General features: G+C 39.5%; 1 protein-coding gene across 1 annotated transcript in view; it reads left to right on the top strand.

The window, feature by feature from the left end:
- Nucleotides 1–25,567, top strand: part of LOC121843293 (leucine-rich repeat extensin-like protein 1) — a gene marked incomplete at its 5' end in the record, with an annotated part of 30,883 nt that extends 5,316 nt beyond the window's left edge. The window contains one exon of the mRNA XM_042312885.1: nucleotides 25,348–25,567. Coding sequence (XP_042168819.1) covers nucleotides 25,348–25,567 — 220 coding nt within the window. The remainder of the gene's footprint in view (nucleotides 1–25,347) is intronic.
- Nucleotides 25,568–27,218: the final 1,651 nt, after the last annotated feature.

Here is a 27,218-nt window from a genome sequence, read left to right as displayed (position 1 = left end):
AGAGGGTAGGTAGTAGAGGATAGAGGGTAGGTAGTAGAGGATAGAGGGTAGGTGGTAGAGGGTAGAGGGTAGGTGGTAGAGGGTAGAGGTTAGGTGGTAGAGGGTAGAGGGTAGGTAGTAGAGGATAGAGGGTAGGTGGTAGAGGGTAGAGGGTAGAGGTTAGGTGGTAGAGGGTAGAGGGTAGGTGGTAGAAGGTAGAGGGTAGGTGTTAGATGGTAGATCCCTTTCGTGAAAAAAAAAACATGTTAATTTCAGTGTGTTCCAAAATCACACGTTTTCATGTGATCACGTGACATTAATGTTATAACGTGACAAAGTGTAAAGCAACACGTGTAAAGCAACACGAAACTTCACATGTGAAAATGTAATCACGTGAAGTGTTTCCAAAATCATGTGATTTTTCCACATTTCCACATGTGAAATCATGTGGTTGTTTGGTAAAGGACAGGCTGCCAGTAAATATTGACACCGTATTCCCTACCTAGTACAGATGCCCTAGTCAAAAGCAGTGTACTAAATAGGGAATAGGGTGCCATTTGGTACACTGTATCCATGGTAACCATCAACTTGGGTCCCTATTCAATCAGATCTGCTTTAAAGGTTGTTAGAGCAGGTGTGAACTGTGTGTTAGAGCTGTCACATCCACATAGTGTCACGTCCTGACCTTAGTTCCTTTTTTATGTCTCTATTTTGGTTTGGTCAGAGAGTAGAGGGTTAGATGGAAGATCCCTTTTGGTGAGTTGGGGTGGGAATTCTATGTTTTTCCTTCTATGTTTTGTTCTATGTTTGTATTTCTATGTGTTTGGCCTGGTATGGTTCCCAATCAGAGGCAGCTGTCAATCGTGGTCTCTGATTGAGAACCATACTTAGGCAGCCTGTTCCCACCTGTGTTTGTGGGTAGTTGTTTTCTGTTTTAGTGTATTGCACCTTGCTGAACTGTTCGTTTGTTGTTTTTGTTCAAGTGTTCGTATTCATTATGAAACGTATTATAAATACTTACCCACGCTGCACCTTGGTCCTCTTCTCCTTCTCCTGACGACATTCGTTACACATAGAGGTTGTTAGAGCAGGTGAAACCGTGTTAGAGCTGTCACATCCACAAGTGTCTTCTCACATTATACCTAAAGCGGGCATTGCCCTCGGCTGCATGGAGTCACATTCAGAGAAATCCCATGCAGTCTTGTTTTTCAAGTTTAAACACTCGAATGTGAGATGTAATCTACACCTCGATTAAGCTGTTAGAAATCATCATAATTTTTTATTAATGATTTTCAATTTGAGCGTTATTATTTATATATTGCCTACTCTTTGTTGTTGTGAACTTCTGAGGGAGTGGGACGGCTGTGGCTTAGTAAATATGATTAAAAAAAGAAGTTGCTCAGCGATTAGTAACAGCTCCCAATGCAGTTCCAAAACTGACACCACATAGACAAAACAAACATCAAATAAAATAAAATACAATTTTATTTGTCACATACACATGGTTAGCAGATGTTAATGCGAGTGTAGCGAAATGCTTGTGCTTCTAGTTCCGACTTTTGCAGTAATAACCAACAAGTAATCTAACCTAACAATTTCACAACAACTACCTTATACACACAAGTGTAAAGGAATGAATAACTCTGTGGTTGTCGCTGGGTTTTAACGCTTGATTTCGATTGAATCAAGTCCTTTAGTGTCACAGCACACTCACTCTTTGTTAATTAAGACGGACACGGTCTTGAAAATGCAAATTAAATGAATTTAAAGAATCAAATGTTTAGTGGCCTGGCCTGCGTCTTTTAGTACACAGTAGCTCTAATGATTTGCCCTGGCATTTACCCAAACCTTTTTCACACTAGATTTACAATCTCTAGACTATAGTCTGGTATTCAATCCAATACACACTATAGAGCAACTCTCTACAACATTTTTTAAAAGGTCATTTACACTTTAGCCGACTGCTCAGCGTTTTCCATAAATGCAATCTCTGTGAACGTCAGGTGGGAAAAAGCCATTAAAAGGAGCTTTGTTGGCTGTTTAGTATGCTGCTCTAAAAGGGCTCTTTAGGCTGTTCCCTTAGGAAAACCCTTGGTGTATTGAACTTGATAGACTACAATGAGCACATTATGGAACAAATGTTTATTTTATTTGTAGACTTTTACAAGGCTTTTGATACAGTTGAACATTATTTTATTTTTGAAACTCTTCGATTTTTTTTTTTGGGGGGTTTTGGTCAATATTTGTAATTAAAACACTTCACAGTAACAGTAACAGCTCTGTTAAATTATCCCACGGAACGTCCACAGAGATTCGACATTAGACTGAATTAAACAAGGCTGCCCAATGTCTACTTTCTTATTTTCATTGGTCAAACAAGTTGACACTTGCTGACACATGACACTTCGTATCAATAAGGATAGTTTTAGAGGTGTAATGACACCTCAATAAGGATAGTTTTAGAGGTGTAATGACACCTCAATAAGGATAGTTTTAGAGGTGTATTGACATCTCAATAAGGATAGTTTTAGAGGTGTATTGACATCTCAATAAGGATAGTTTTAGGGGTGATATGGAACTTCATGTCAATAAGGATAGTTTTAGGGGTGTTATGGAACTTCATGTCAATAAGGATAGTTTTTTAGAGGTGTAATGACACCTCAATAAGGATAGTTTTAGGGGTGTAATATTTTAGAGGTTGTGTCAGGTATGTGTAAATGGCTGTACGGGAGTCTGGGAGGAGAGCAGATACTGGGTAGCAAATGGAGCCTTTTATTTAGGCGAACTAAACAGACACGGCACAACGAACACAAAATACAATACGGGTTGACATAACCCAGTGCAACCAGTCTAACGTGTGCATACATCAGACAATAAACAACCTGTCTAACGTGTGCATACATCAGACAATAAACAACCTGTCTAACGTGTGCATACATCAAACCATAAACAACCTGTCTAACGTGTGCATACATAACCCAGTGCAACCAGTCTAACGTGTGCATACATAACCCAGTGCAACAAGTCTAACGTGTGCATACATAACCCAGTGCAACCAGTCTAACGTGTGCATACATAACCCAGTGCAACAAGTCTAACGTGTGCATACATCAAACCATAAACAACCTGTCTAACGTGTGCATACATCAAACAATAAACAACCAGTCTAACGTGTGCATACATCAAACCATAAACAACCAGTCTAACGTGTGCATACATCAGACAATAAACAACCTGTCTAACGTGTGCATACATAACCCAGTGCAACAAGTCTAACGTGTGCATACATAACCCAGTGCAACCAGTCTAACGTGTGCATACATAACCCAGTGCAACAAGTCTAACGTGTGCATACATCAAACCATAAACAACCTGTCTAACGTGTGCATACATAACCCAGTGCAACAAGTCTAACGTGTGCATACATAACCCAGTGCAACCAGTCTAACGTGTGCATACATAACCCAGTGCAACAAGTCTAACGTGTGCATACATAACCCAGTGCAACCAGTCTAACGTGTGCATACATAACCCAGTGCAACCAGTCTAACGTGTGCATACATAACCCAGTGCAACAAGTCTAACCTGTGCATACATCAAACCATAAACAACCTGTCTAACGTGTGCATACATCAGACAATAAACAACCAGTCTAACGTGTGCATACATCAAACAATAAACAACCAGTCTAACATGTGCATACATCAAACAATAAACAACCAGTCTAACGTGTGCATACATCAAACAATAAACAACCAGTCTAATGTGTGCATACATCAAACAATAAACAACCAGTCTAACATGTGCATACATCAAACAATAAACAACCAGTCTAACATGTGCATACATCAAACAATAAACAACCAGTCTAACGTGTGTATACATCAAACAATAAACAATCCCACACAAAGACATGGGGGGAACAGAGGGTGAAATACACAAGAAGTGATTGAGGGGATTGAAACCAGGTGTGAGGAAAACAAGACAAAACAAATGAAAAAGGAAAAGTGGATTGATGATGGCTAGAATACCGGCGACGCCGACCCCCGAGCGCCGCCCGAACAAGGAGTGGACACTTCATATCAATGAGGAAAGTTTTAGGGGTAATCAGATACAAGATAAAGAGAACAAATATTCACAATTGGTTGACGACACCAACATTTTTTTGAAAGATCATAATGAAGTCAAGTAATGAGTGTATTAATGCCTTCTCATATGTATCAGGTTTACCTCTGAATATTAGGAAAAAAGACTTAAACTCATTATGTAATATCCCTGTCAAAGATGTGATCATATATCTTGGTATTACAGCTGGCAAAGATCAGAAAGAAAGGGCCAACTTAAATTTCTCTCCTCCTATTTCTCTCCTCTCCTATTGTAGAGAAAATTGTAAAGAGATTTAAGTCCTGATTATTGAGAGATCTTTCTTTATCTGAACGTGTACTTTTGTCAAAATCTGAAATGGTACAGATTAGTTTATACCTCCCTTGCCTTGGAAGTGTCACGAGTCCGACCGAGGGTGGCTTCCCTTCCCGGTCGGGTGGCGCTCGGCGGTCGTCGTCACTGGCCTATTAGCTGCCACTGATTGTCTTTCCTCCCCCTCCTTGTATGTTTATTGGTAGCACCTGTTTGTGATGATTAGTTGGGCTTCTTTAGACAGCCGGCCCGCCTGTTTGTTGTGCGGGATTAATTATTGTGACCTTCGGTTCTGTATGTAGAGGAACGTGTTTGTTTCCTGGTCGTGTATTTCAGTTGTACATTTTTCATCCCCCCGTGTTTGGGGCCGTGATTATTGTGAGCACCCTGTGTTTGGGGCCGTTATTATTGTGAGCACCCTGTGGTGCGTTGGTGCATTAAAGAGCACAGCATAGCACTCTCTGTCTCCTGCGTCTGACTCCACACCCACGACACCCAGAGCGCTACAGGAAGTTCCTCTGTCAGTAACTAAAATAGTTGACACTAAATGATTTAACTTCATATGGAGGAATAAACCTCATTACTTTAGAAAAGCGGTAATATGTAGCACCCAAGGTGAGGGAGGGTTGAATACTCTGGATATTAAAACTTCTAATATAATATTTATTTAACCAGGCAAGTCAGTTAAGAACAGATTTTCTTATTTACAATGACAGCCTACTGGGGAACAGCAGGTTAACTGCCTTGTTCAGAGGCAGAACAACAGATTCTTACCTTGTCAGCTCGGGGATTCGATCTTGCAACCTTTCAGTTACTAGTTACACTCTAACCACTAGGGTACCTGCCACCACGATTAAATGGATACAAAACGATTCAAGAAATAAGGATTGCATTTGGAATATAATAATATAATATAATAATATAATATATATATATATATATAATATAATAATAATAATCCCTAATTTAATATTCCGATAGATTGGTGGTCTAGAATTCTTTCTCAAATGCAACTTTAATGTGGGTAAAATCCCTGTTAAGCTTGCTAACTTTCATTAACAAGTCATTCTAACTTGGAACATACAAACTTGGAATGTACAAACACAAATTTTCCCCACACAGGTATATAATCTGAAAAAATAAAGACAAAAATTAAAAATAATAACGTCTTTGTTTTTGTAGAACTGGTTTGACAACAACATTATCTGGGTTAAACAATTATTGAATAATGACGGACGACTATATGATTACCCAGAATTCATGAGAACAACACAATGTTACATTCACTCCTGAGGAGTATCAAATTGTTGTTAGAGCTGAAGGTGCTATTCTTCTCTTAGGAGAATATAACTGTGCAACTGTTGAGGATTTTGTAGCCTCAATACAACTAGAAGGATTTGACATTTTAAACTGTAAATATAATAACATTTATATAAGGCATTTATATAAGGAAACTATGTCAATGTGTTACTATTCCCTCTGATAAAATGTACTGGAATGCTAGGACAAGTGAACTAGAAAAAAACTAACTATGTCACACCCTGGTCAAAGTATATGGTGTTTGTCTTTATTTATTTGGTCAGGCCAGGGTGTGGCATGGGTTTTTGTATGTGGTGTGTATGTATTGGGATTGTAGCTTAGTGGGGTGTTCTAGTTAAGTCTATGGCTGTCTGAAGTGGTTCTCAATCAGAGGCAGGTGTTTATCGTTGTCTCTGATTGGGAACCATATTTAGGCAGCCATATTCTTGAGTGTTTTGTGGGTGATTGTCCTTAGTGTCGTTGTTCCTGTCTTTGTTAGTTTTCACAAGTATAGGCTGTTTCGGTTTTCGTTTTGTTCTTGTAGTGTTTGTATTGATTCGTGTTTTACGTTTGTTTATTAAACATGGATCGCAATCTACACGCCGCATTTTGGTCCGACTCTCCTTCACCACAAGAGAACCGTTACAAACTAAAAATCAATATGCACCATAAAACATTTTGACAAATGGAAAATGTGTCTCGATATGTAATACCCCTGTTTGTTAGGTTTATGTATTCTTCTGTTTGTTAGGTTTGTTTGCATATTTCTGTTTTTTGTATTTGTTGTTTTCATAATAATAAAAAAAGAAAAACGTAGATTTAAAAAAAAAAATGGGAAAACCCTCGGAAGAATCCATGTCGTTTCCAGGTCGAACCCTTTTGGTTCCAAGTGGAACCATTTTGGGTTCCATGTAGAATCCTTTCCACAGAGGGTTCTACATGGAACCCAACGTGGTTCTACCTGGAACCAAAAATGATTTTATCTGGAACCAAAAAAAGGGTTCTGTTAAGGGGAGAGTTGAAGAATACTCAACTGAAACAATTTAGCTGAAAGAAAGTGAATTTAGCTGAAAGAAAGTGTTTCTTCCTCTAGCATTTTTACATTTACATTCCGATGACTGACCGCCAAACAGCAGTGCAGAAAATATTAGAAATCTTGGTATGAATGCCAGGATACTAACAGCTATGAAAATATCATTAAACATTTAAGACAACAGTTTCACTTTATCTTCATCAGCCTAAGCTAAAGTCAGGCTGTCAACAATATATTTGGATAAGGTTGTTGTGTCAGTTTAGGTTACTATCTCAACAACATGTTAAATGCTGTGTATGATTCATTTAGCAGACAATGTTATTTTTCACTACTCATGATGGACCATAACAACCCAGATTCACGAAATAGACATCAGTTATTCATGAGGGAATTCAGACCCAAGTTATGCACAAGTAAATGGAACTGAATTGTGTTTTTATGTACTTTTCTCCCTTTTTAACACCAGTACCAGCCAGGCATTGATTGGGGTGGAGATCACAGATACACCATATTCTGACCTTGATATCTCCACCACCTTTACGACTGAGGAAACCACGAATAAGGCAGAGTGAACCTGTCGTTCTAAATGGAAAAACACACTTTTTGTTTTACTGATAGAAAAAACACCATTCCCCAAGCAGTGTAATTTATAAATTGATAAGAGCTACTGATAAGAGCAAGGTAAATGAGCAATCCAGATGGAGAAGAGGTTGTATATACAAATACCAATTTCTTTCGATGATTTTTTTACTTCTGATTGCTGGAGACGAAAGTGAAACCAGTTATGGAAGCAAACTGATAAACATATCAACATGACAAGCATTTCCGCCACTTTCCAACAGTGAAGTATAACATGATAGAGATAATATGATGATTATGATTTATAATGATAAAGATAATAATAATAATAGTATAAAATGATAGAGATAATATGATGATTATGATTTATAATGATAAAGATAATAATAATAGTATAAAATGATAGAGATAATATGATGATTATGATTTATAATGATAAAGATAATAATAATAGTATAAAATGATAGAGATAATATGATGATTATGATTTATAATGATAAAGATAATAATAATAGTATAAAATTATAGAGATAATATGATGATTATGATTTATAATGATAAAGATAATAATAATAGTATAAAATTATAGAGATAATATGATAATATGATGATTATGATTTATCATGATAAAGATAATAATAATAATAATATAAAATGATAGAGATAATATTGTAACGGCTCTCTTCTATCTCCTCCTCTGACGAAGAGGTAGAACAAGGATCGGACCAAAATACAGCGTGGTGATGATTCATGATATATTTTAATGAAGGAAAAAACAATACAAGCGGAAACTACAAAATAATGAAAAGTGAAAACCGAAACAGCCCTATCTGGTGCAAACACAGACAGGAACAATCACCCACAAAATACACAGTAAAACCCAGGCTACCTAAATATGGTTCCCAGTCAGAGACAACGAGAATCACCTGACTCTGATTGAGAACCGCCTCAGGCAGCCAAGCCTATGCTAGACACACCCCTAATCAGCCACAATCCCAATGCCTACAAAAACCCCAATACGACAACACAATAAACCCATGTCACACCCTGGCCTGAACAAATAATTAAAGAAAACACAAAATACTAAGAATAAAAAAAAAAAAAAAAAACATATTTACAATGACGGCCTACCCCAGACGACGCTGGGCCAATTGTACACCGCCCTATGGGACTCACGATCACAACCAGTTGTGATACAGCCTGAATCAAACTCAGGTCTGTAGTGATGCCTCTATCACTGAGATGCAGTGCCTTAGAGCGCTGCCCCACTGGAGCCCATCAGTATCGATTGTCAGTAATAACCACACATATTTAACTGCCAATTTACTGTTCCTTCTCTTAATTTCATTTCATTACCTCCCTCCATTTTGTTACAATATCAATTTGCTTCCTCTGTACACACTGTCGGCAGGGTAGCCTGGTGGTTAGAGTGTTGGACTAGTAAAATAAAGGTAAAAAAAAAAAAAAACTGTCACACCACTGTGTTGCTGATTTTTTATATATTGTTTTACCTTTTATTTAACTAGGCAAGTCAGTTAAGAACAAATTCTAATTTACAGTGACAGCCTACTGGGGAACAGTGGGTTAACTGCCTTGGTCAGGGGCAGAACAACATATTTTTACCTCATCAGCTCAGGGATTCAATCTTGCAAACTTTCAGTTACTAGTCCAACGCTCTAACCACTAGGCTATCTGCCGCTCACTAGTAATAGTTGATCATATTTAAAGTTAAAAAAATATTGACTTGAAGGCTAATGTTTGGATATCTGAAACAGACATAAATATGCAAATGTGACTCGTTACTAGTTAAACTAGGTGCATGTCACGTATCACTACTTCACAGGAGAGTAGTTTGAGCGTTAACAATTTTAACAATATTTTTTTTGTCAGAAATGCCTTCTGGAACATGTGAACTTTCATGTGCCTTAATAACAAACTTGTATTCCATCTGTAAATACAAATAAAATGGTTAAATTATGAACCTAGTTGGTTTAGCCACAGAAAAAGGGGGAAACCTTGCCGCTAGCCATGATTGGCTGAGATAATGAGTGGGCTGGACATGCAGAGAGATGAGTTCGGATTGGTCTGCCGGATTGGTCAGTATGTGTAGGTAATCCTTTCTAAAAATTGCTTTTTTTAAAAAAGATATCACGTAGTAGAGTTGATGAAGTGTTGCTCTCCACTTTCTGGACCACAGAGTTTTGAAATCAGTGGAATTAGAGTGTGATAGCTAAGGAGATGGAGAACATTCTGCCATTTGTTGGCAAATATGCAGATGGAGTCAAAAAGAGAACACACAGAAGGCTGTTGTATAAACACCTGTCTCTGGATTACATCTTCAAACTAAAGGCAACCATGGCAACCGTAACAGAGAGGGAGAAGTGTCCATCCATGTATGGGGTAAGCGAGTCTAGCTAGATACATTTTCAGATATGACATGTTTCTAATTTTGTCAGAAAGTAATTTCATTTCAAGTTAAATTGTAATGTTAGCTAGCTAGCTAAAGTTAGCTGGCTGGCTAGCTAGCTAACGTTACATGTATGATCTGTGTACTAATATTAATCGTATCTCAGAGCCCTTTGTAATGCTAGTTATAGCCTAATATTCACTAGCTAACATTGAACCTGGTTGGTTAGTTACCTGCAGATTCAAAAAGGGTATTCATGTTATGAGTTGCGATTGTGGTTCATTGTTTGTCTAAACAAAATACTCCACTTTGAAAGTAACCATTTCAATAGAATGTTCATGATGTCACTGACAACTGTCGATAGACCACAGCTGGTAAATATATATACTCCGATTTCAGAGAACTCTCATCTGAGTGTGCCAGAGCACATAATAACTGAAGAATTTACGAACAGTCAACAGCTGTTGAATATGGCCGGTGTCAGTAAATGTTAGTAAAAAAGCATAATATATATATTTTCAAAAAGCACAATTGCAGTTACCAATGCTCTGGATAACATAAAACACCCTAGCCAGCTCTGCTAGGGCGAGTAAAATGGTCAGAGTGAGCTGTTCTCTCATTTGTGTCTGGAAGTGTCACGCCCTGGTCTTAGTATTTTGTGTTTATATATTTATTTGGTCAGGCCAGGGTGTGACATGGGGTTATTTTGTGTTGTGTTGTGGTATTGGGGTTTTTAGTAGGTATTGGGATTGTGGCTGAGTAGGGGTGTCTAGCATAGTCTATGGCTGCCTGAGGTTCTCAATCAGAGTCAGGTGATTCTCGTTGTCTCTGATTGGGAACCATATTTAGGTAGCCTGGGTTTCACTGTGTGTTTGTGGGTGATTGTTCCTGTCTCTGTGTTAGTTGTCACCAGACAGGCTGTATTAGGTTTTCACATTTCCGTTTCTTGTATTGATCGTGTTTTGTCTTTATTAAACATGTATCGAACTAACCACGCTGCATTTTGGTCCGACTCTCCTTCAACGGAAGAAAGCCGTAACAGGAAGAAGCTAGGCTAACGTTAGCCAGTTTGCTTGGGTGCTTGACTGCTGTTGTTAGGTCAGAACGCTCGGATCAACACTACACCTCGGCGAGAGCGTCCAGTGTTCCTCCAAGAGCGAATCTGAGTTTACGAACGCCCAGAGCACACTCTGGCACTCCAGATTAAATTTACGAACACACCCGTTGAATAAACCAGCCTTTAGTCTTGAAATCTCTGGTTGTTAAGTACATGGCCTCACGTGTGAATCCTTAACTCCTTTGGGATCGGTATCCCGTCCACGTGATGGTTGAGCTAATGTAGGCTATTGCGATTAGCATAAGGTTGTAAACAACAAGAAGGTTTCCCAGGATATAGACATCTGATATTGGCAAAAAACTTAAAATTCTTGTTAATCTAACTGCACTGTCCAATTTACAGTACCTATTACAGTGAACAAATACCATGCTATTGTTTGAGGAGAGTGCAGAATTTTGAAAATGAAAAATTATTAATACAGAAATTAGGCAAATATGGGCAGTCTTGATACAAAATGTTGAACATAAATGCAATGGTTCATTGGATCAGTCTGAAACTTTGCAAATACACTGCTGCCACCTAGTGGCCAAAATTTTAATCACACCAGGCTGGAATAATACATTATGGCCTTTCTATTGCATTTCAACGATGAAGGTGCAAAACAAATACAAAAGAACTAGATTTTTTTCTTTGTATTATCTTTTACCAGATCTAATGTGTTATATTCTCCTACATTCTTTTCACATTTCCACAAACTTCAAAGTGTTTCCTTTCAAATTGTAACGATGTGCACTGAGAGTCGGGAAGCAAGTTCAGGGAGTGTTTTAATAAAATAACCGGAACACAATACAAAACAAGAAACAACGCACAGACATGACCCAGGAACCGAAGTGACTTATATAGGGAAGGTAATCAGGGAAGGGATGGAGTCCAGGTGAGTCAGATGACGCACAGGTGCGTAACGATGGTGACTGGTGTGCTCCATAACGAGCAGCCTGGTGACCTAGAGGCCCGGAGAGGGAGCACACGTGACACAAAGGTCCTGAGCTACAGGCAGTTAGATTTGTGTCAATTTTGACGAAAATTGAAATAAAGGGACGGATACTTAAGATGCAAAAGAGATGGGTGGGGCTAAAGTTTAAGAGGGTGTGAACGATGCTGAATGGGTATAAACAAAAGAAAGGCTCTCCAGCAGGTATCCAGCAGGTACCAAAACATTCAAGGGACATTTTTCTAAAAAGTGAGTTTAAAAGTTTATCAAACTTTCAAAGCAGAATTACTTTCCCATTGTACCTCAAATGTAGTGTATGATATTCCATTTTCTTCAGAGTCTCAGAATATAAAAAACACCATTTCAAATGTTGCTACAAATCTAGCCAGTTGATCACATATGTCTTCCATTGATCTCCATTATGAACCCATTCAACATTCGAATGTTGTCCCTATCAAATTCAAATTAAAGGTACATTAAAGACATTAAAGGTACTTTAAGATTAATTAACAGAAAAAAAACAAACGGAAGAAAAACTCCCTTATCAATGGGACACCCATTGGGGATTTTTTGGGGGGATTTAATTAAATGCATTTGGTGTACGCAAGGAAGCCACACCGACAAACTTCATTATGCACATACATAGGGTAAGACTGAGAAGACTGAGAAGTGCTTAAATCAAAACTCTTAATAAAAGGCATATATTTCCTAAGGTTGAATCAGCCCCTCATACATCAACACCTACATTGTTTGGTCAAACCTGGAACAAAGAGAGCTCCGGACCCGACGCGCGCATGAAAGTACATGTATTTTCGAAGGTTTCAGCCCGCCAAAACTCAAGGGAGCGCGATTCTCACAATGACAGGCCCCACTGAAAGGGGACATCGCGCTGAAGAGATAGGAACTGTTTCCAGATCCGTAGCTGGTTGGGACGGGTGGGGGCGATGACGTCAAAGTTGGGCCAACTTTCATGATGACAAGAGAGAGTTTGGGAGAATGGCTGCCCTGAGAGTTCTGCTTTACATACAGACATAATTTGAACAGTTTTAGAAGCTTTAGAGTGTTTTCTATTCAATAATAATTATTATATGCATATATTAGCAATTTTTGACAGATTTATTTTCTGTTTACTATGGGCACGCAATTCCTCCAAAGGGGGCAGTAGTCAGCCCTATCTTGAACAGGTTTAAATCAAAACGCTTTAAAAAAGGCATATATTTCCTAAGGTTGAATCGGCCCCTTTATGAATGAAGAAACCTCCTATTCATCTCTGACAATACTGTTTGTCATTCAGCCACACACAGATGGTGGAACTAATATATATAATTGTCAGTTTCATAGCATCCAAAATGTGGTGGACACATGTTGATTCTGTACCAAGTAACAAGAGGAAATGGAACTAGACTAGGAACCTAGAACTGGAGGGATGGATAGAGGGATGGAGGGGTGAAAGGAAGGATGGATGGAGGAGTAAGTACAATTTCTAGGAATAGCTCAAATGGTGTCGGCCTTTGAAAGTACCTTTGCCTCTGTGCTATCCAGACCTATAAAAAAATGCTTAATTTACATCGCAAATGGCACCTTAATGGCACCTTATTCCCTTTATACACTACACTCTATTCCTTTATTAATTAACTACTGACCAGGATGCGTAAAGGAGTCCTCTAAAGGGACCAGGATGCATCCATATGCTCCTCTGAGAAGGAAAACCAAGTTCCAGAACCAAGTTCCATCAACCATCAATTAAATGGAGTGCAGCAGTCAGAGAGAGGATATTTGAAATTACAATATATTTCCTGTTGTTAGTTTACGAACTGAAAAAAACGAAGGCGAAAACAAAGCATAATTAAAATTATTACAGTAGAATTAGGCTCCTCAGAGAGGAGATAGGGGATGAAGCGATGTTGAATTAAGTAGTAATTAAGTGCAAATTAAAACAGCTATTACACACCAAATTCAGGCATAATTTCCTGGCTGTGATTAAACTCACAAGGCAAAGTCCCCTGGGGTAACAGCCCAGCATCTGACTGAGAATCAACACATTTACCAACATTAAAAAGCAGAGAAAGTTCTGTAGAAAAATAAACACACGTGCAAGATGCCTATCTTTGAAATACTACTCCACATGACCAACAGTATGTGGACTCCTGCTCGTTGAACATCTCATTCCAAAATCAAAGGCATTAATATGGTGTTGGTCCCCCCTTTTTGCCACTCTTCTGGGGAGGCTTTCCACTAGATGTTGGAATATTGCTGTTATAACAGCCTCCCCTGTTCTGGGAAGGCTTTCCACTAGATATTGGAACATTGCTGCTATAACAGCCTCCACTCTTCTGGGAAGGCTTTCCACTAGATGTAGGAACATTGCTGCTATAACAGCCTCCACTCTTCTGGGAAGGCTTTCCACTAGATATTGGAACATTGCTGCTATAACAGCCTCTCCTCTTCTGGGAAGGCTTTCCACTAGTTGGAACATTGCTGCAGGGGACTTGCTTCAATTCAGCCACAAGAGCATTAGTGAGGCCGGGGCACTGATGTTGGACGATTTGGCCCTTGATCGCAGTCGGCGTTCCAATTCATTCCGAAGTTGTTCAATGGGGTTGAGTTCAGGGCTCTGTGCAGGCTAGTCAAGTTCTTCCACAACGATCTCTTGACCAACCATTTCTGTATGGACCTCGCTTTGTGCATGGGGGCATTCTCATGCTGAAACAGGAAAGTCCCAGACCATTATTCCTCCTCCACCAAACATTACATTTGGCAGCACGCATTGGGGCAGGTAGCGTTCTCCTGGCATTTGCCAAACCCAGATTCGTCCGTCGGACTGCCAGATGGTGAAGCGTGATTCATCATTCCAGAGAACGTGTTTCCACTGCTCCAGAGTCCAATGGCATCGAGCTTTAACGCCTGAGATGTTTTTTGCTCCTAGCTACACAATAACAGCACCTACATTTGACCAGCAGCTCTAGCAGGGCAGAAATTTGACAAACTGGCTTGTTGGAAAGGGGGCATCCTATGACGGTGCCACGGTGAAAGTTACTGAGCTTTTCAGTAAGGCCATTCCACTGCCAATATGTGTCTATGGAGATTGCATGGCGGTGAGCTCGATTTTATACACCAGTCATCCACTCGTGTGGCCAAAATAGCCGAATCCACTAATTTTAAGCGGTGTCCACATACTTTGTATATATAGTGTGAATAGATGGTGAAATGGATATTTGTCCACCCCTTGGAGACATCTTTTGGGGCATAAAACATCCTGTACACTCTGCTTGGCGCCTTCAGAAGGTTTGCTAACATCAGCTGTTTTTTCAGTGTTAGGGATTACACAATGTCCAACATGGCCCTTAGTGGTTCATTAACTGGTAATTCTGTTGTGATAACCCGAGCTGCCTCGTTGGCTGGGAATAAGATGTAAGAATATAGCACGTGTTAGAGGGGATGGCTTGGCGGTGCAGCCTACTATACAACGGCTCGTAGGCGGACTCTAGAGAGACGTTGTGATGGACAGAGAACTCAATGTTAAGAAGGTGTCCCATGACATACTGTAGATCGACCAGGTGAATCCAGGTGAGATATTAGGAAGGCGTTCCTAATGTTCTGTTCAGTGTATAAATGGAAACAGGGTGTCATTTGGGATGCATATCTGGTCTGCTATGGCTTCCTCTCCTCTCTCAGTGGAGACAATGGTAACCTCAGTCTAGGGACATCTACAGAGGCCCTTATTAATGGTGTTGTCACGGGCGAAGGCAAGAGCAGCTTAATCTCTTTCAATTAATAACTCAGGTTGCCGCGGGCGACGGGGCGACGGGCCACACACACTGTCCCAGTGTCCCAGCTCTCTCTGTGTGTGTGTGTGTGTGTGTGTGTGTGAGACATAAACACACTCTACACCACAGTCATAGAGTACAGACACACACACACGCACACACACACATACACACACACACACGCACACACACACACACACACACACACACACACGCACACGCACACACGCACACACACAGCTTCTCCAGGCCTCTCTTAGTAGCTGAGTGCCTCTCACCTCCATACGGGTAATGAGTCCCCACTCTCCTCAGCAGCCTCCGTCGCCCTGGGCGACACTGGATCCTAGTCCTATCTCTCTGGCTCTACCAGTATCTCATCAAACAGTCAGATACACAACACATACACACACATACACACACATACATCAACACACACATTCAGTGCATTCTGTAAAGTATTTAGACCCCTTGATTTTACCACATTTTGTTTCGTTACAGCCTTATTCTAAAATGAATTAAATAGCTTTTTCCCCTCTCATCAATCTACACATATTACCCCATAATGACAACTCAAAAAACAACTTGATTGGAGTCCAGCTGTGGTAAATTCAATTGATTGGACATGATTTGGAAATGCACACAGCTGTCTATTTAAGGTCCAACAGTTGACAGAGCATGTCAGAGCAAAAACCAAGCCATGAGGTCGAAATAATCGTCCGTAGAGCACCGAGACAGGATTGTGTCGAGACACATATCTGGGGTAGGGTACCAAAAGAGTTGGGCGCCTGTCTAAACTGAGCAATCGGGGAGAAGGGCCAATGTCAGGGAGGTAACCAAGAAGCCAATGGTAACTCTTACAGAGCTCCAGAGTTCATCTGGTGAGAGATGGGAGAACCTTCCAGAAGGAGAACCATCTCTGCAGCACTCCACCAATCAGTCATTTTTGTGGCCAGACAGAAGCCACTCCTCAGTCCTAGTCAGGATGGAGGGAAAGATGAACGGAGCAAAGTACAGAGAGATACTTGAAGAAAACCGCTCCAGAAGGCTCAGGACCTCAGACTGGGGCGAAGGTTCACCTTCCAACAGGACAACGTCCCTTAGCAAACAGCTAAGACAACCCAGGAGTGGCTTCGGGACAAGTCTCTGAATGTCCTTGAGTGGTCCAGCCAGAGCCCGGACTTGAACCCGATCGAACATCTCTGGAGAGACCTGAAAATAGCTGTGCAGCGACGCTCCCCATCCAACCTGACAGAGCTTGAGAGGATCTGCAGAGAAGAAAACTCCCCAAAGAAAGCTGTGCCAAGCTTTTAGCGTCATACCCAAGAAGACTTGAGGCTGCAATCACTGTCAAAGGTTCTTCAACAAATTACCGAGTAAATGGTCTGTTTTTTTAAAATTTTTAGTAAATTTGCAAAAATGTCTAAACCTTTTTCACTTTGTTATATGAGGTGTCTTGTGTAGAATGATGAGGATTATTATGTTCTTAATATATTTTAGAAGAAGGCTGTAATGTAATAACATGTGGAAAGCAATAACATTGAAAGCTATAATAAGTTGATAATAGTGAGACATTTTTTGTTGTGTAAGTTTCAGTTAGCAACATTACTTGGGGATCAAAATTTTAAAAACATCTAATTTTATTGGTTCTGTACAAAGTGTGTATGTACAGTTGAAGTTGGAAGTTTACATACACCTTAGCCAAATACATTTAAACTCTGTTTTTCACAATTCCTGACATTTAATCCTAGTTAACAATTCCCTGTCTTAGGTCAGTTAGGATCACCACTTTGTTTTAAGAATGTGAAATATCAGAATAATATTAGAGAGAATGATTTATTTAATTTTTATTTATTTCATCACATTCCCAGTGGATCAGAAGTTTACATACACTCAATTAGTATTTGGTACCATTGCCTTTAAATTGTTTAACTTGGGTCAAATGTTTTGGGTATCCTTCAACAAGCTTCCCACAATAAGTTTGGTGAATTTTGTCCCATTCCTCCTGACAGAGCTGGTGTAACTGAGTCAGGTTTTTAGGCCTCCTTGCTCACACATGCTTTTTCAGTTCTGCCCACACATTTTCTATAGGATGAGTTCAGGGCTTTGTGATGGCCACTCCAATACCTTGACTTTGTTGTTCTAAAGTAATTTTGCCACAACTTTGGAAGTATGCTTGGGGTCATTGTCCATTTGTGACCAAGCTTTAACTTCCTGACTGATGTCTTGAGATGTTGCTTCAATACATCTACATAATTTTCCTACCTCATGATGCCATCTATTTTGTGAAGTGCACCAGTCGCTCCTGCACCAAGAACCCCCACAACATGATGCTGCCACCCCCGTGCTTCACGGTTGGGATGGTGTTCTTCGGCTTGCAAGCCTCCTTTTTCCTCCAAACATAACGATGGTCATTATGGCCAAATAGTTTTATTTTGTTTCATCAGACCAGAGGAAATTTCTCCAAAAAGTACGATCTTTGTCCCTATGTGCCGTTGCAAACCTTGTTGAGTGGCCTTTCAGGTTATATATACAGTACCAGTCAAAAGTTTAAACACTCATACTTATTCAAGGTTTTTATTATTATTCTATATTGTACTGTGTATAACGCCAAGTTATTACCTCGTACTGTGTATAAAGCCAAGTTATTACCTCGTACTGTGTATAAAGCCAAGTTATTACCCCGTACTGTGTATAAAGCCAAGTTATTACCTAGTACTGTGTATAAAGCCAAGTTATTACCTCGTACTGTGTATAAAGCCAAGTTATTACCTCGTACTGTGTATAAAGCCAAGTTATTACCACGTACCATGTCTAAAGCCAAGTTATTACCACGTACCATGTCTAAAGCCAAGTTATTACCACGTACCATGTTTAAAGCCAAGTTATTACCACGTACCATGTATAAAGCCAAGTTATTACCACGTACCATGTCTAAAGCCAAGTTATTACCACGTACCATGTCTAAAGCCAAGTTATTACCACGTACCATGTCTAAAGCCAAGTTATTACCACGTACCATGTCTAAAGCCAAGTTATTACCACATACCGTGTAGAAAGCCAAGTTATTACCACGTACCATGTCTAAAGCCAAGTTATTACCACGTACCATGTCTAAAGCCAAGTTATTACCACATACCGTGTTTAAAGCCAAGTTATTACCACATACCGTGTAGAAAGCCAAGTTATTACCTTGTACCGTGTCTAAAGCCAAGTTATTACCTTGTACCGTGTATAAAGCCAAGTTATTACCTCGTACCGTGTAGAAAGCCAAGTTATCCTTACTCATCGTTCCGTTATCTTTCTATTATTTTTTAAATGTTCTGCGTTGTTGGGAAAGGCCTGTAAAGTAAGCATTTTCACTGTTGGTATATACCTGTTGTTAAGGAACCGTATGACAAAATAAATGTTTATTTGATGACTGTAGCTTTGTTTCGATGCCATGTCCTTTTTCTTTTATTTGTGAGGTTCAGTGTTAGCAAACCCTCGTAGTACACAGTATTTACAAAGGAAGTGGTTCAGTGTTAGCAAACCCTCGTAGTACACAGTATTTACAAAGGAAGTGGTTCAGTGTTAGCAAACCCTCGTAGTACACAGTATTTACAAAGGAAGTGGTTCAGTGTTAGCAAACCCTCGTAGTACACAGTATTTACAAAGGAAGTGGTCCAGTGTTAGCAAACCCTCGTAGTACACAGTATTTACAAAGGAAGTGGTTCAGTGTTAGCAAACCCTCGTAGTACACAGTATTTACAAAGGAAGTGGTTCAGTGTTAGCAAACCCTCGTAGTACACAGTATTTACAAAGGAAGTGGTTCAGTGTTAGCAAACCCTCGTAGTACACAGTATTTACAAAGGAAGTGGTTCAGTGTTAGCAAACCCTCGTAGTACACAGTATTTACAAAGGAAGTGGTTCAGTGTTAGCAAACCCTCGTAGTACACAGTATTTACAAAGGAAGTGGTCCAGTGTTAGCAAAGCCTCGTAGTACACAGTATTTACAAAGGAAGTGGTTCAGTGTTAGCAAACCTCGTAGTACACAGTATTTACAAAGGAAGTGGTTCAGTGTTAGCAAACCCTCGTAGTACACAGTATTTACAAAGGAAGTGGTTCAGTGTTAGCAAACCCTCGTAGTACACAGTATTTACAAAGGAAGTGGTCCAGTGTTAGCAAACCCTCGTAGTACACAGTATTTACAAAGGAAGTGGTTCAGTGTTAGCAAACCCTCGTAGTACACAGTATTTACAAAGGAAGTGGTCCAGTGTTAGCAAACCCTCGTAGTACACAGTATTTACAAAGGAAGTGGTCCAGTGTTAGCAAACCCTCGTAGTACACAGTATTTACAAAGGAAGTGGTTCAGTGTTAGCAAACCCTCGTAGTACACAGTATTTACAAAGGAAGTGGTCCAGTGTTAGCAAACCCTAGTAGTACACAGTATTTACAAAGGAAGTGGTCCAGTGTTAGCAAACCCTCGTAGTACACAGTATTTACAAAGGAAGTGGTCCAGTGTTAGCAAACCCTCGTAGTACACAGTATTAACAAAGGAAGTGGTTCAGTGTTAGCAAACCCTCGTAGTAAACAGTATTTACAAAGGAAGTGGTTCAGTGTTAGCAAACCCTCGTAGTACACATTATTTACAAAGGAAGTGGTCCAGTGTTAGCAAACCCTCGTAGTACACAGTATTTACAAAGGAAGTGGTTCAGTGTTAGCAAACCCTCGTAGTAAAGAGTATTTACAAAGGAAGTGGTCCAGTGTTAGCAAACCCTCATAGTACACAGTATTTACAAAGGAAGAGGTTCAGTGTTAGCAAACCCTCGTAGTACACAGTATTTACAAAGGAAGTGGTCCAGTGTTATCAAACCCTCGTAGTACACAGTATTTACAAAGGAAGTGGTTCAGTGTTAGCAAACCCTCGTAGTACACAGTATTTACAAAGGAAGTGGTTCAGTGTTAGCAAACCCTCGTAGTACACAGTATTTACAAAGGAAGTGGTTCAGTGTTAGCAAACCCTCGTAGTACACAGTATTTACAAAGGAAGTGGTCCAGTGTTAGCAAACCCTCGTAGTGCACAGTATTTACAAAGGAAGTGGTTCAGTGTTAGCAAACCCTCGTAGTACACAGTATTTACAAAGGAAGTGGTCCAGTGTTAGTCCACAGTGTGGTCCAGTGTTAGCAAAACCCTCGTAGTACACAGTATTTACAAAGGAAGTGGTCCAGTGTTAGCAGACCCTAGTAGTACACAGTATTTACAAAGGAAGTGGTCCAGTGTTAGCAAACCCTCGTAGTACACAGTATTTACAAAGGAAGTGGTTCAGTGTTAGCAAACCCTCGTAGTAAACAGTATTTACAAAGGAAGTGGTTCAGTGTTAGCAAACCCTCGTAGGACACAGTATTTACAAAGGAAGTGGTTCAGTGTTAGCAAACCCTCGTAGTACACAGTATTTACAAAGGAAGTGGTCCAGTGTTAGCAAACCCTCGTAGTACACAGTATTTACAAAGGAAGTGGTTCAGTGTTAGCAAACCCTCGTAGTACACAGTATTTACAAAGGAAGTGGTCCAGTGTTAGCAAACCTCGTAGTACACAGTATTTACAAAGGAAGTGGTTCAGTGTTAGCAAACCTCGTAGTACACAGTATTTACGAAGGAAGTGGTTCAGTGTTAGCAAACCCTCGTAGTACACAGTATTTACAAAGGAAGTGGTTCAGTGTTAGCAAACCCTCGTAGTACACAGTATTTACAAAGGAAGTGGTTCAGTGTTAGCAAACCCTCGTAGTACACAGTATTTACAAAGGAAGTGGTCCAGTGTTAGCAAACCCTCGTAGTACACAGTATTTACAAAGGAAGTGGTTCAGTGTTATTAGTACACAGTATTTGACGGGAAGTGGTCCAGTGTTAGCAAACCCTCGTAGTACACAGTATTTACAAAGGAAGTGGTTCAGTGTTAGCAAACCCTCGTAGTACACAGTATTTACAAGGAAGTGGTTCAGTGTTAGCAAACCCTCGTAGTACACAGTATTTACAAAGGAAGTGGTCCAGTGTTAGCAAACCCTCGTAGTACACAGTATTTACAAAGGAAGTGGTTCAGTGTTAGCAAACCCTCGTAGTACACAGTATTTACAAAGGAAGTGGTTCAGTGTTAGCAAACCCTCGTAGTACACAGTATTTACAAAGGAAGTGGTCCAGTGTTAGCAAACCCTCGTAGTAAACAGTATTTACAAAGGAAGTGGTTCAGTGTTAGCAAACCCTCGTAGTACACAGTATTTACAAAGGAAGTGGTTCAGTGTTAGCAAACCCTCGTAGTACACAGTATTTACAAAGGAAGTGGTTCAGTGTTAGCAAACCCTCGTAGTACACAGTATTTACAAAGGAAGTGGTCCAGTGTTAGCAAACCCTCGTAGTACACAGTATTTACAAAGGAAGTGGTCCAGTGTTAGCAGACCCTAGTAGTACACAGTATTTACAAAGGAAGTGGTTCAGTGTTAGCAAACCCTCGTAGTACACAGTATTTACAAAGGAAGTGGTCCAGTGTTAGCAAACCCTCGTAGTACACAGTATTTACAAAGGAAGTGCTTCAGTGTTAGCAAACCCTCATAGTACACAGTATTTACAAAGGAAGTGGTTCAGTGTTAGCAAACCCTCGTAGTACACAGTATTTACAAAGGAAGTGGTCAGTGTTAGCAAACCCTCGTAGTACACAGTATTTACAAAGGAAGTGGTTCAGTGTTAGCAAACCCTCGTAGTACACAGTATTTACAAAGGAAGTGGTTCAGTGTTAGCAAACCCTCGTAGTACACAGTATTTACAAAGGAAGTGGTTCAGTGTTAGCAAACCCTCGTAGTACACAGTATTTACAAAGGAAGTGGTCCAGTGTTAGCAAACCCTCGTAGTACACAGTATTTACAAAGGAAGTGGTCCAGTGTTAGCAAACCCTCGTAGTACACAGTATTTACAAAGGAAGTGGTTCAGTGTTAGCAAACCCTCGTAGGACACAGTATTTACAAAGGAAGTGGTTCAGTGTTAGCAAACCCTCGTAGTACACAGTATTTACAAAGGAAGTGGTTCAGTGTTAGCAAACCCTCATAGTACAGTATTTACAAAGGAAGTGGTTCAGTGTTAGCAAACCCTCATAGTATATTTACAAAGGAAGTGGTCCAGTGTTAGCAAACCCTCGTAGTACACAGTATTTACAAAGGAAGTGGTCCAGTGTTAGCAAACCCTCGTAGTACACAGTATTTACAAAGGAAGTGGTTCAGTGTTAGCAAACCCTCGTAGTACACAGTATTTACAAAGGAAGTGGTTCAGTGTTAGCAAACCTCGTAGTACACAGTATTTACAAAGGAAGTGGTTCAGTGTTAGCAAACCCTCGTAGTACACAGTATTTACAAAGGAAGTGGTCCAGTGTTAGCAAACCCTCGTAGTACACAGTATTTACAAAGGAAGTGGTTCAGTGTTAGCAAACCCTCGTAGTACACAGTATTTACAAAGGAAGTGGTCCAGTGTTATCAAACCCTCGTAGTACACAGTATTTACAAAGGAAGTGGTCCAGTGTTAGCAAACCCTCGTAGTACACAGTATTTACAAAGGAAGCAAACCCTCGTAGTACCAGTATTTACAAAGTTAGTGTTTGCAAACCCTCGTAGTACACAGTATTTACAAAGGAAGTGGTTCAGTGTTAGCAAACCCTCGTAGTACACAGTATTTACAAAGGAAGTGGTTCAGTGTTAGCAAACCCTCGTAGTACACAGTATTTACAAAGGAAGTGGTTCAGTGACAGTTCAAATATGCCATCCTCCTTCTTTCTGTTCTTTAACCCGTTCCCTTTAATTGCAACAGTATTTTATGTTTGAGTTCCAATGATTCCTACTGTGATTGCGAGTTACAGTGAAAACCATGTACCCATAGAGACAGTTTGCAGTGTATGAGGGAGCTGAGATGAGATCCATGGTGTCAGAGCGTATCAGGTAGAACACAAGGGGTTGTCCCGGCTTCACTGAGCAGGAGAAGAATTATGAACTGAACCAATGGACCGGGCCTGTAGAAAAAACACAAAGGAAGGACAATAGCAACAGCAACAGCCGCCAGATTTTTTTTTTTTTATATATATTTTTATATACACAGCTCAGAGAGAGTAGGAGCACTGTGGTCAGATTCCACTAAGCATTCAAAACACTGCAACAACAAAACACACATCTGAATTGTCCCCTTGAAATGAATTTGTAAACACATGTAAAACCCATACATACTGTTCCACATTCATGAGCAGTGTATAATCTCACTTAGCATTTAAAAACACAAGTCCCAGATAGAAAACACAATGAGTAGCGGTAGCAGCTGTACCTCCGGTTCAGTACAAATCAAAAGCAACATTGTCGTCAGAGTCTGTATTCAGAAAGACTCTCAGAGACGGAATGCTGATAAAGGATCAGGTCTACAACACAAATCTCATCCATTATGGTGTTAAAAAAACAGGGGGAAAACTGACCCAAAATCAGCACCCTGAATACAGGCCCTTTGATCTCACAAAGATTTTAAACACACTGACAATATGAAAACAATCTGAAATGTGCCCTGTCTCAACTAATACCACAGTAAGAGATATAAGTCAATTAGCTGGCCATCAAATATTTACTAATCTGTCTACTGTACACTGGAAAAAAGAAGGTTTTTAAGTGGTTCTTCCTCAGGTCTTAAGGTTCCTTAAAGCACTCTCACCCAATAAAGAACCTTTAATTTAAGTCACTTTATCTCTACCTACATGTACATATTACCTCAATTACCTCAACTAACCGGTGCCCCCACACATTGACTCTGTACCGGTACCCCTGTATATAGCTTCGTTATTGTTGTTTTACTGCTGTTCTTTAATGATTCATTATTTCTTACTTTTATTTCTTATTTTTTTTTTACTTATTTCTTTTCTACTTAACATGTATTTTTTTTTAACTGCATTGTTGGTTAACGGCTTGTAAGTGAGTACGCATTACAAATTTAGTAACAAATAGAAATTTGATTGATATTTCCCAGCATGCTCTATTGAGGTACATAAAAAATACATGTTTTAATATGAATGTTTTTGCGTGTACATTGATTGATTAATTAATGTTATTCTATTCAAATACAAATAATTGAACATTGTCTAATCTATTCCAATCTGTTAGTTGGACTTACTGCACCTGTTACTGAAATGGTTGATCCAGTTTAGATGTTTAAGGTGTTCTCATATCTTACTCTTGCAGTCATTCAGAATGTAGGTTGCAGGTGAATCAAAATTCCAAATGTTAGACATTCCTACACTGGCTGGATTCCAATAGGAATGACGTATTACCTTGCAAACCAGCATAATGTCTCTTGCAGGCCTGATGTGGCCTGTAAACTATGCGTTTCAGACCACTGTAGTAGGTCAAAACTAGGCCTTCAAATGAAAAATGGAACGTCATAAATAATATAATTTTAATAACAACAGGATCTCACTTGGTGAAGGCCACAAGACTGGAAATGAATGAACATAACAGCCCTGCCTCTGTCACTAGAAAACACAGTCATGGGTGGTAACTTAAAAATTTCACATGAAAGACACCATGGGAAATATGCAAATAAGGCTTAAAACCGTACAGCATTTGTAATGTAGTGATTATTATGTCACCATCCAGTCTTTCATACTGTGGGATTCCAGCCTCATGTTTTACAGTAGCCAGAGAGTGGGAAGGGCATGCCATGTGAACCAAAGGATGGATGATAACGCTGACACGCTCAGGACATCTGGTAAACAAGAAACTCACCCTTATTCAAAAGCTCCCACCGTCAACACCTGTTGACTTTGACCCCGAGCTATCGGAAGAAGAGGGACGAGCTATCGGAAGAAGAGGACGAGCTATCGGAAGAAGAGGACGAGCTATCGGAAGAAGAGGACGAGCTATCGGAAGAAGAGGACGAGCTATCGGAAGAAGAGGACGAGCTATCGGAAGAAGAGGACGAGCTATCGGAAGAAGAGGACGAGCTATCGGAAGAAGAGGACGACTATCTGAACACTTGCCCACATGTCTTCTGAACAACCAGATCGAGAGCCGGTTCAGTTCAAATAAACATAAGCGATCTAAACAGTCGGATGTTACAGCAGGGATATTTAATTCCAGTCCTGGTTTTGAATTGTTGTATTGTTCTTCAAAGAACCATCCCATGTATGGTTCCTCAGAGAGCCTAAATTGGTTCCCTAGGTATCGCTCTAAATAACCTTATTTGGTTCCAAACCTTATTTGTAATAAGAGTGTCAAATCAGTGGATATCAAATATTTACTAAACAGTTTCCATTTACATTTTATGACGTTACAACATAACAAATCACAAAAAACACTGTTAAAGCCAATGTAAACAACCATATAAGGCATTTCAATCTGACTATCCCCGTTAACTTGGCCCACCAGTGAGGCTGCAGTGATTCAAACCTTCAGCTCTAGGACACTGTATTGTGATATAGTTACATTTGTAAAGAGCGTAAATCTTTAGCAATAAAATGCTAACTCTATAAACTAATGCTCTCTGTATCTCTATAAACTAATGCTCTCTGTATCTCTATAAACTAATGCTCTCTGTATCTCTATAAACTAATGCTCTCTGTATCTCTATAAACTAATGCCTCTGTATCTCTATAAACTAATGCTCTCTGTATCTCTATAAACTAATGCTCTCTGTATCTCTATAAACTAATGCTCACTGTATCTCTATAAACTAATGCTCTCTGTATCTCTATAAACTAATGCTCTCTGTATCTCTATAAACTAATGCTCTCTGTATCTCTATAAAACTAATGCTCTGCATCTCTATAAACTAATGCTCTCTCTGTATCTCTATAAACTAATGCTCTCTGTATCTCTATAAACTAATGCTCACTGTATCTCTATAAACTAATGCTAATCTGTATCTCTATAAACTAATGCTCTCTGTATCTCTATAAACTAATGCTCTCTGTATCTCTATAAACTAATGCTCTCTGTATCTCTATAAACTAATGCTCTCTGTATCTCTATAAACTAATGCTCTCTGTATCTCTATAAACTAATGCTCTCTGTATCTCTATAAACTAATGCTCTCTGTATCTCTATAAACTAATGCTCTCTTGTATCTCTATAAACTAATGCTCTCTGTATCTCTATAAACTAATGCTCTCTGTATCTCTGTACACTAATGCTCTCTGTATCTCTATAAACTAATGCTCTCTGTATCTCTATAAACTAATGCTCTCTGTATCTCTGTACACTAATGCTCTCTGTATCTCTATAAACTAATGCTCTCTGTATCTCTATAAACTAATGCTCTCTGTATCTCTATAAACTGCCTTAATGCTCTCTGTATCTCTATAAACTAATGCTCTCTGCATAAACTAATGCTCTCTGTATCTCTATAAAATCAATGCTCTCTGTATCTCTATAAACTAATGCTCTCTGTATCTCTATAAACTAATGCTCTCTGTATCTCTATAATGCTCTCTGCACTAAATCTAATGCTCTCTGTATCTCTATAAACTAATGCTCTCTGTATCTCTATAAACTAATGCTCTCTGTATTCTGTACACTAATGCTCTCTGTATCTCTACAAACTACTGTGCCTCTGTATCCTCAAAATCCAATGCTCTCTGTATCTCTATAAACTAATGCTCTCTGTATCTCTATAAACCAACTAATGCCCTCTATCTCTGTAAAGTA

Source organism: Oncorhynchus tshawytscha, unplaced genomic scaffold (assembly GCF_018296145.1).
Source record: "Oncorhynchus tshawytscha isolate Ot180627B unplaced genomic scaffold, Otsh_v2.0 Un_contig_16849_pilon_pilon, whole genome shotgun sequence".
Taxonomy (NCBI): Eukaryota; Metazoa; Chordata; class Actinopteri; order Salmoniformes; family Salmonidae; genus Oncorhynchus; species Oncorhynchus tshawytscha.
The sequence above is the reverse complement of the archived record's forward strand: the minus strand, read 5'-3'. Positions and strand labels throughout refer to the sequence as shown.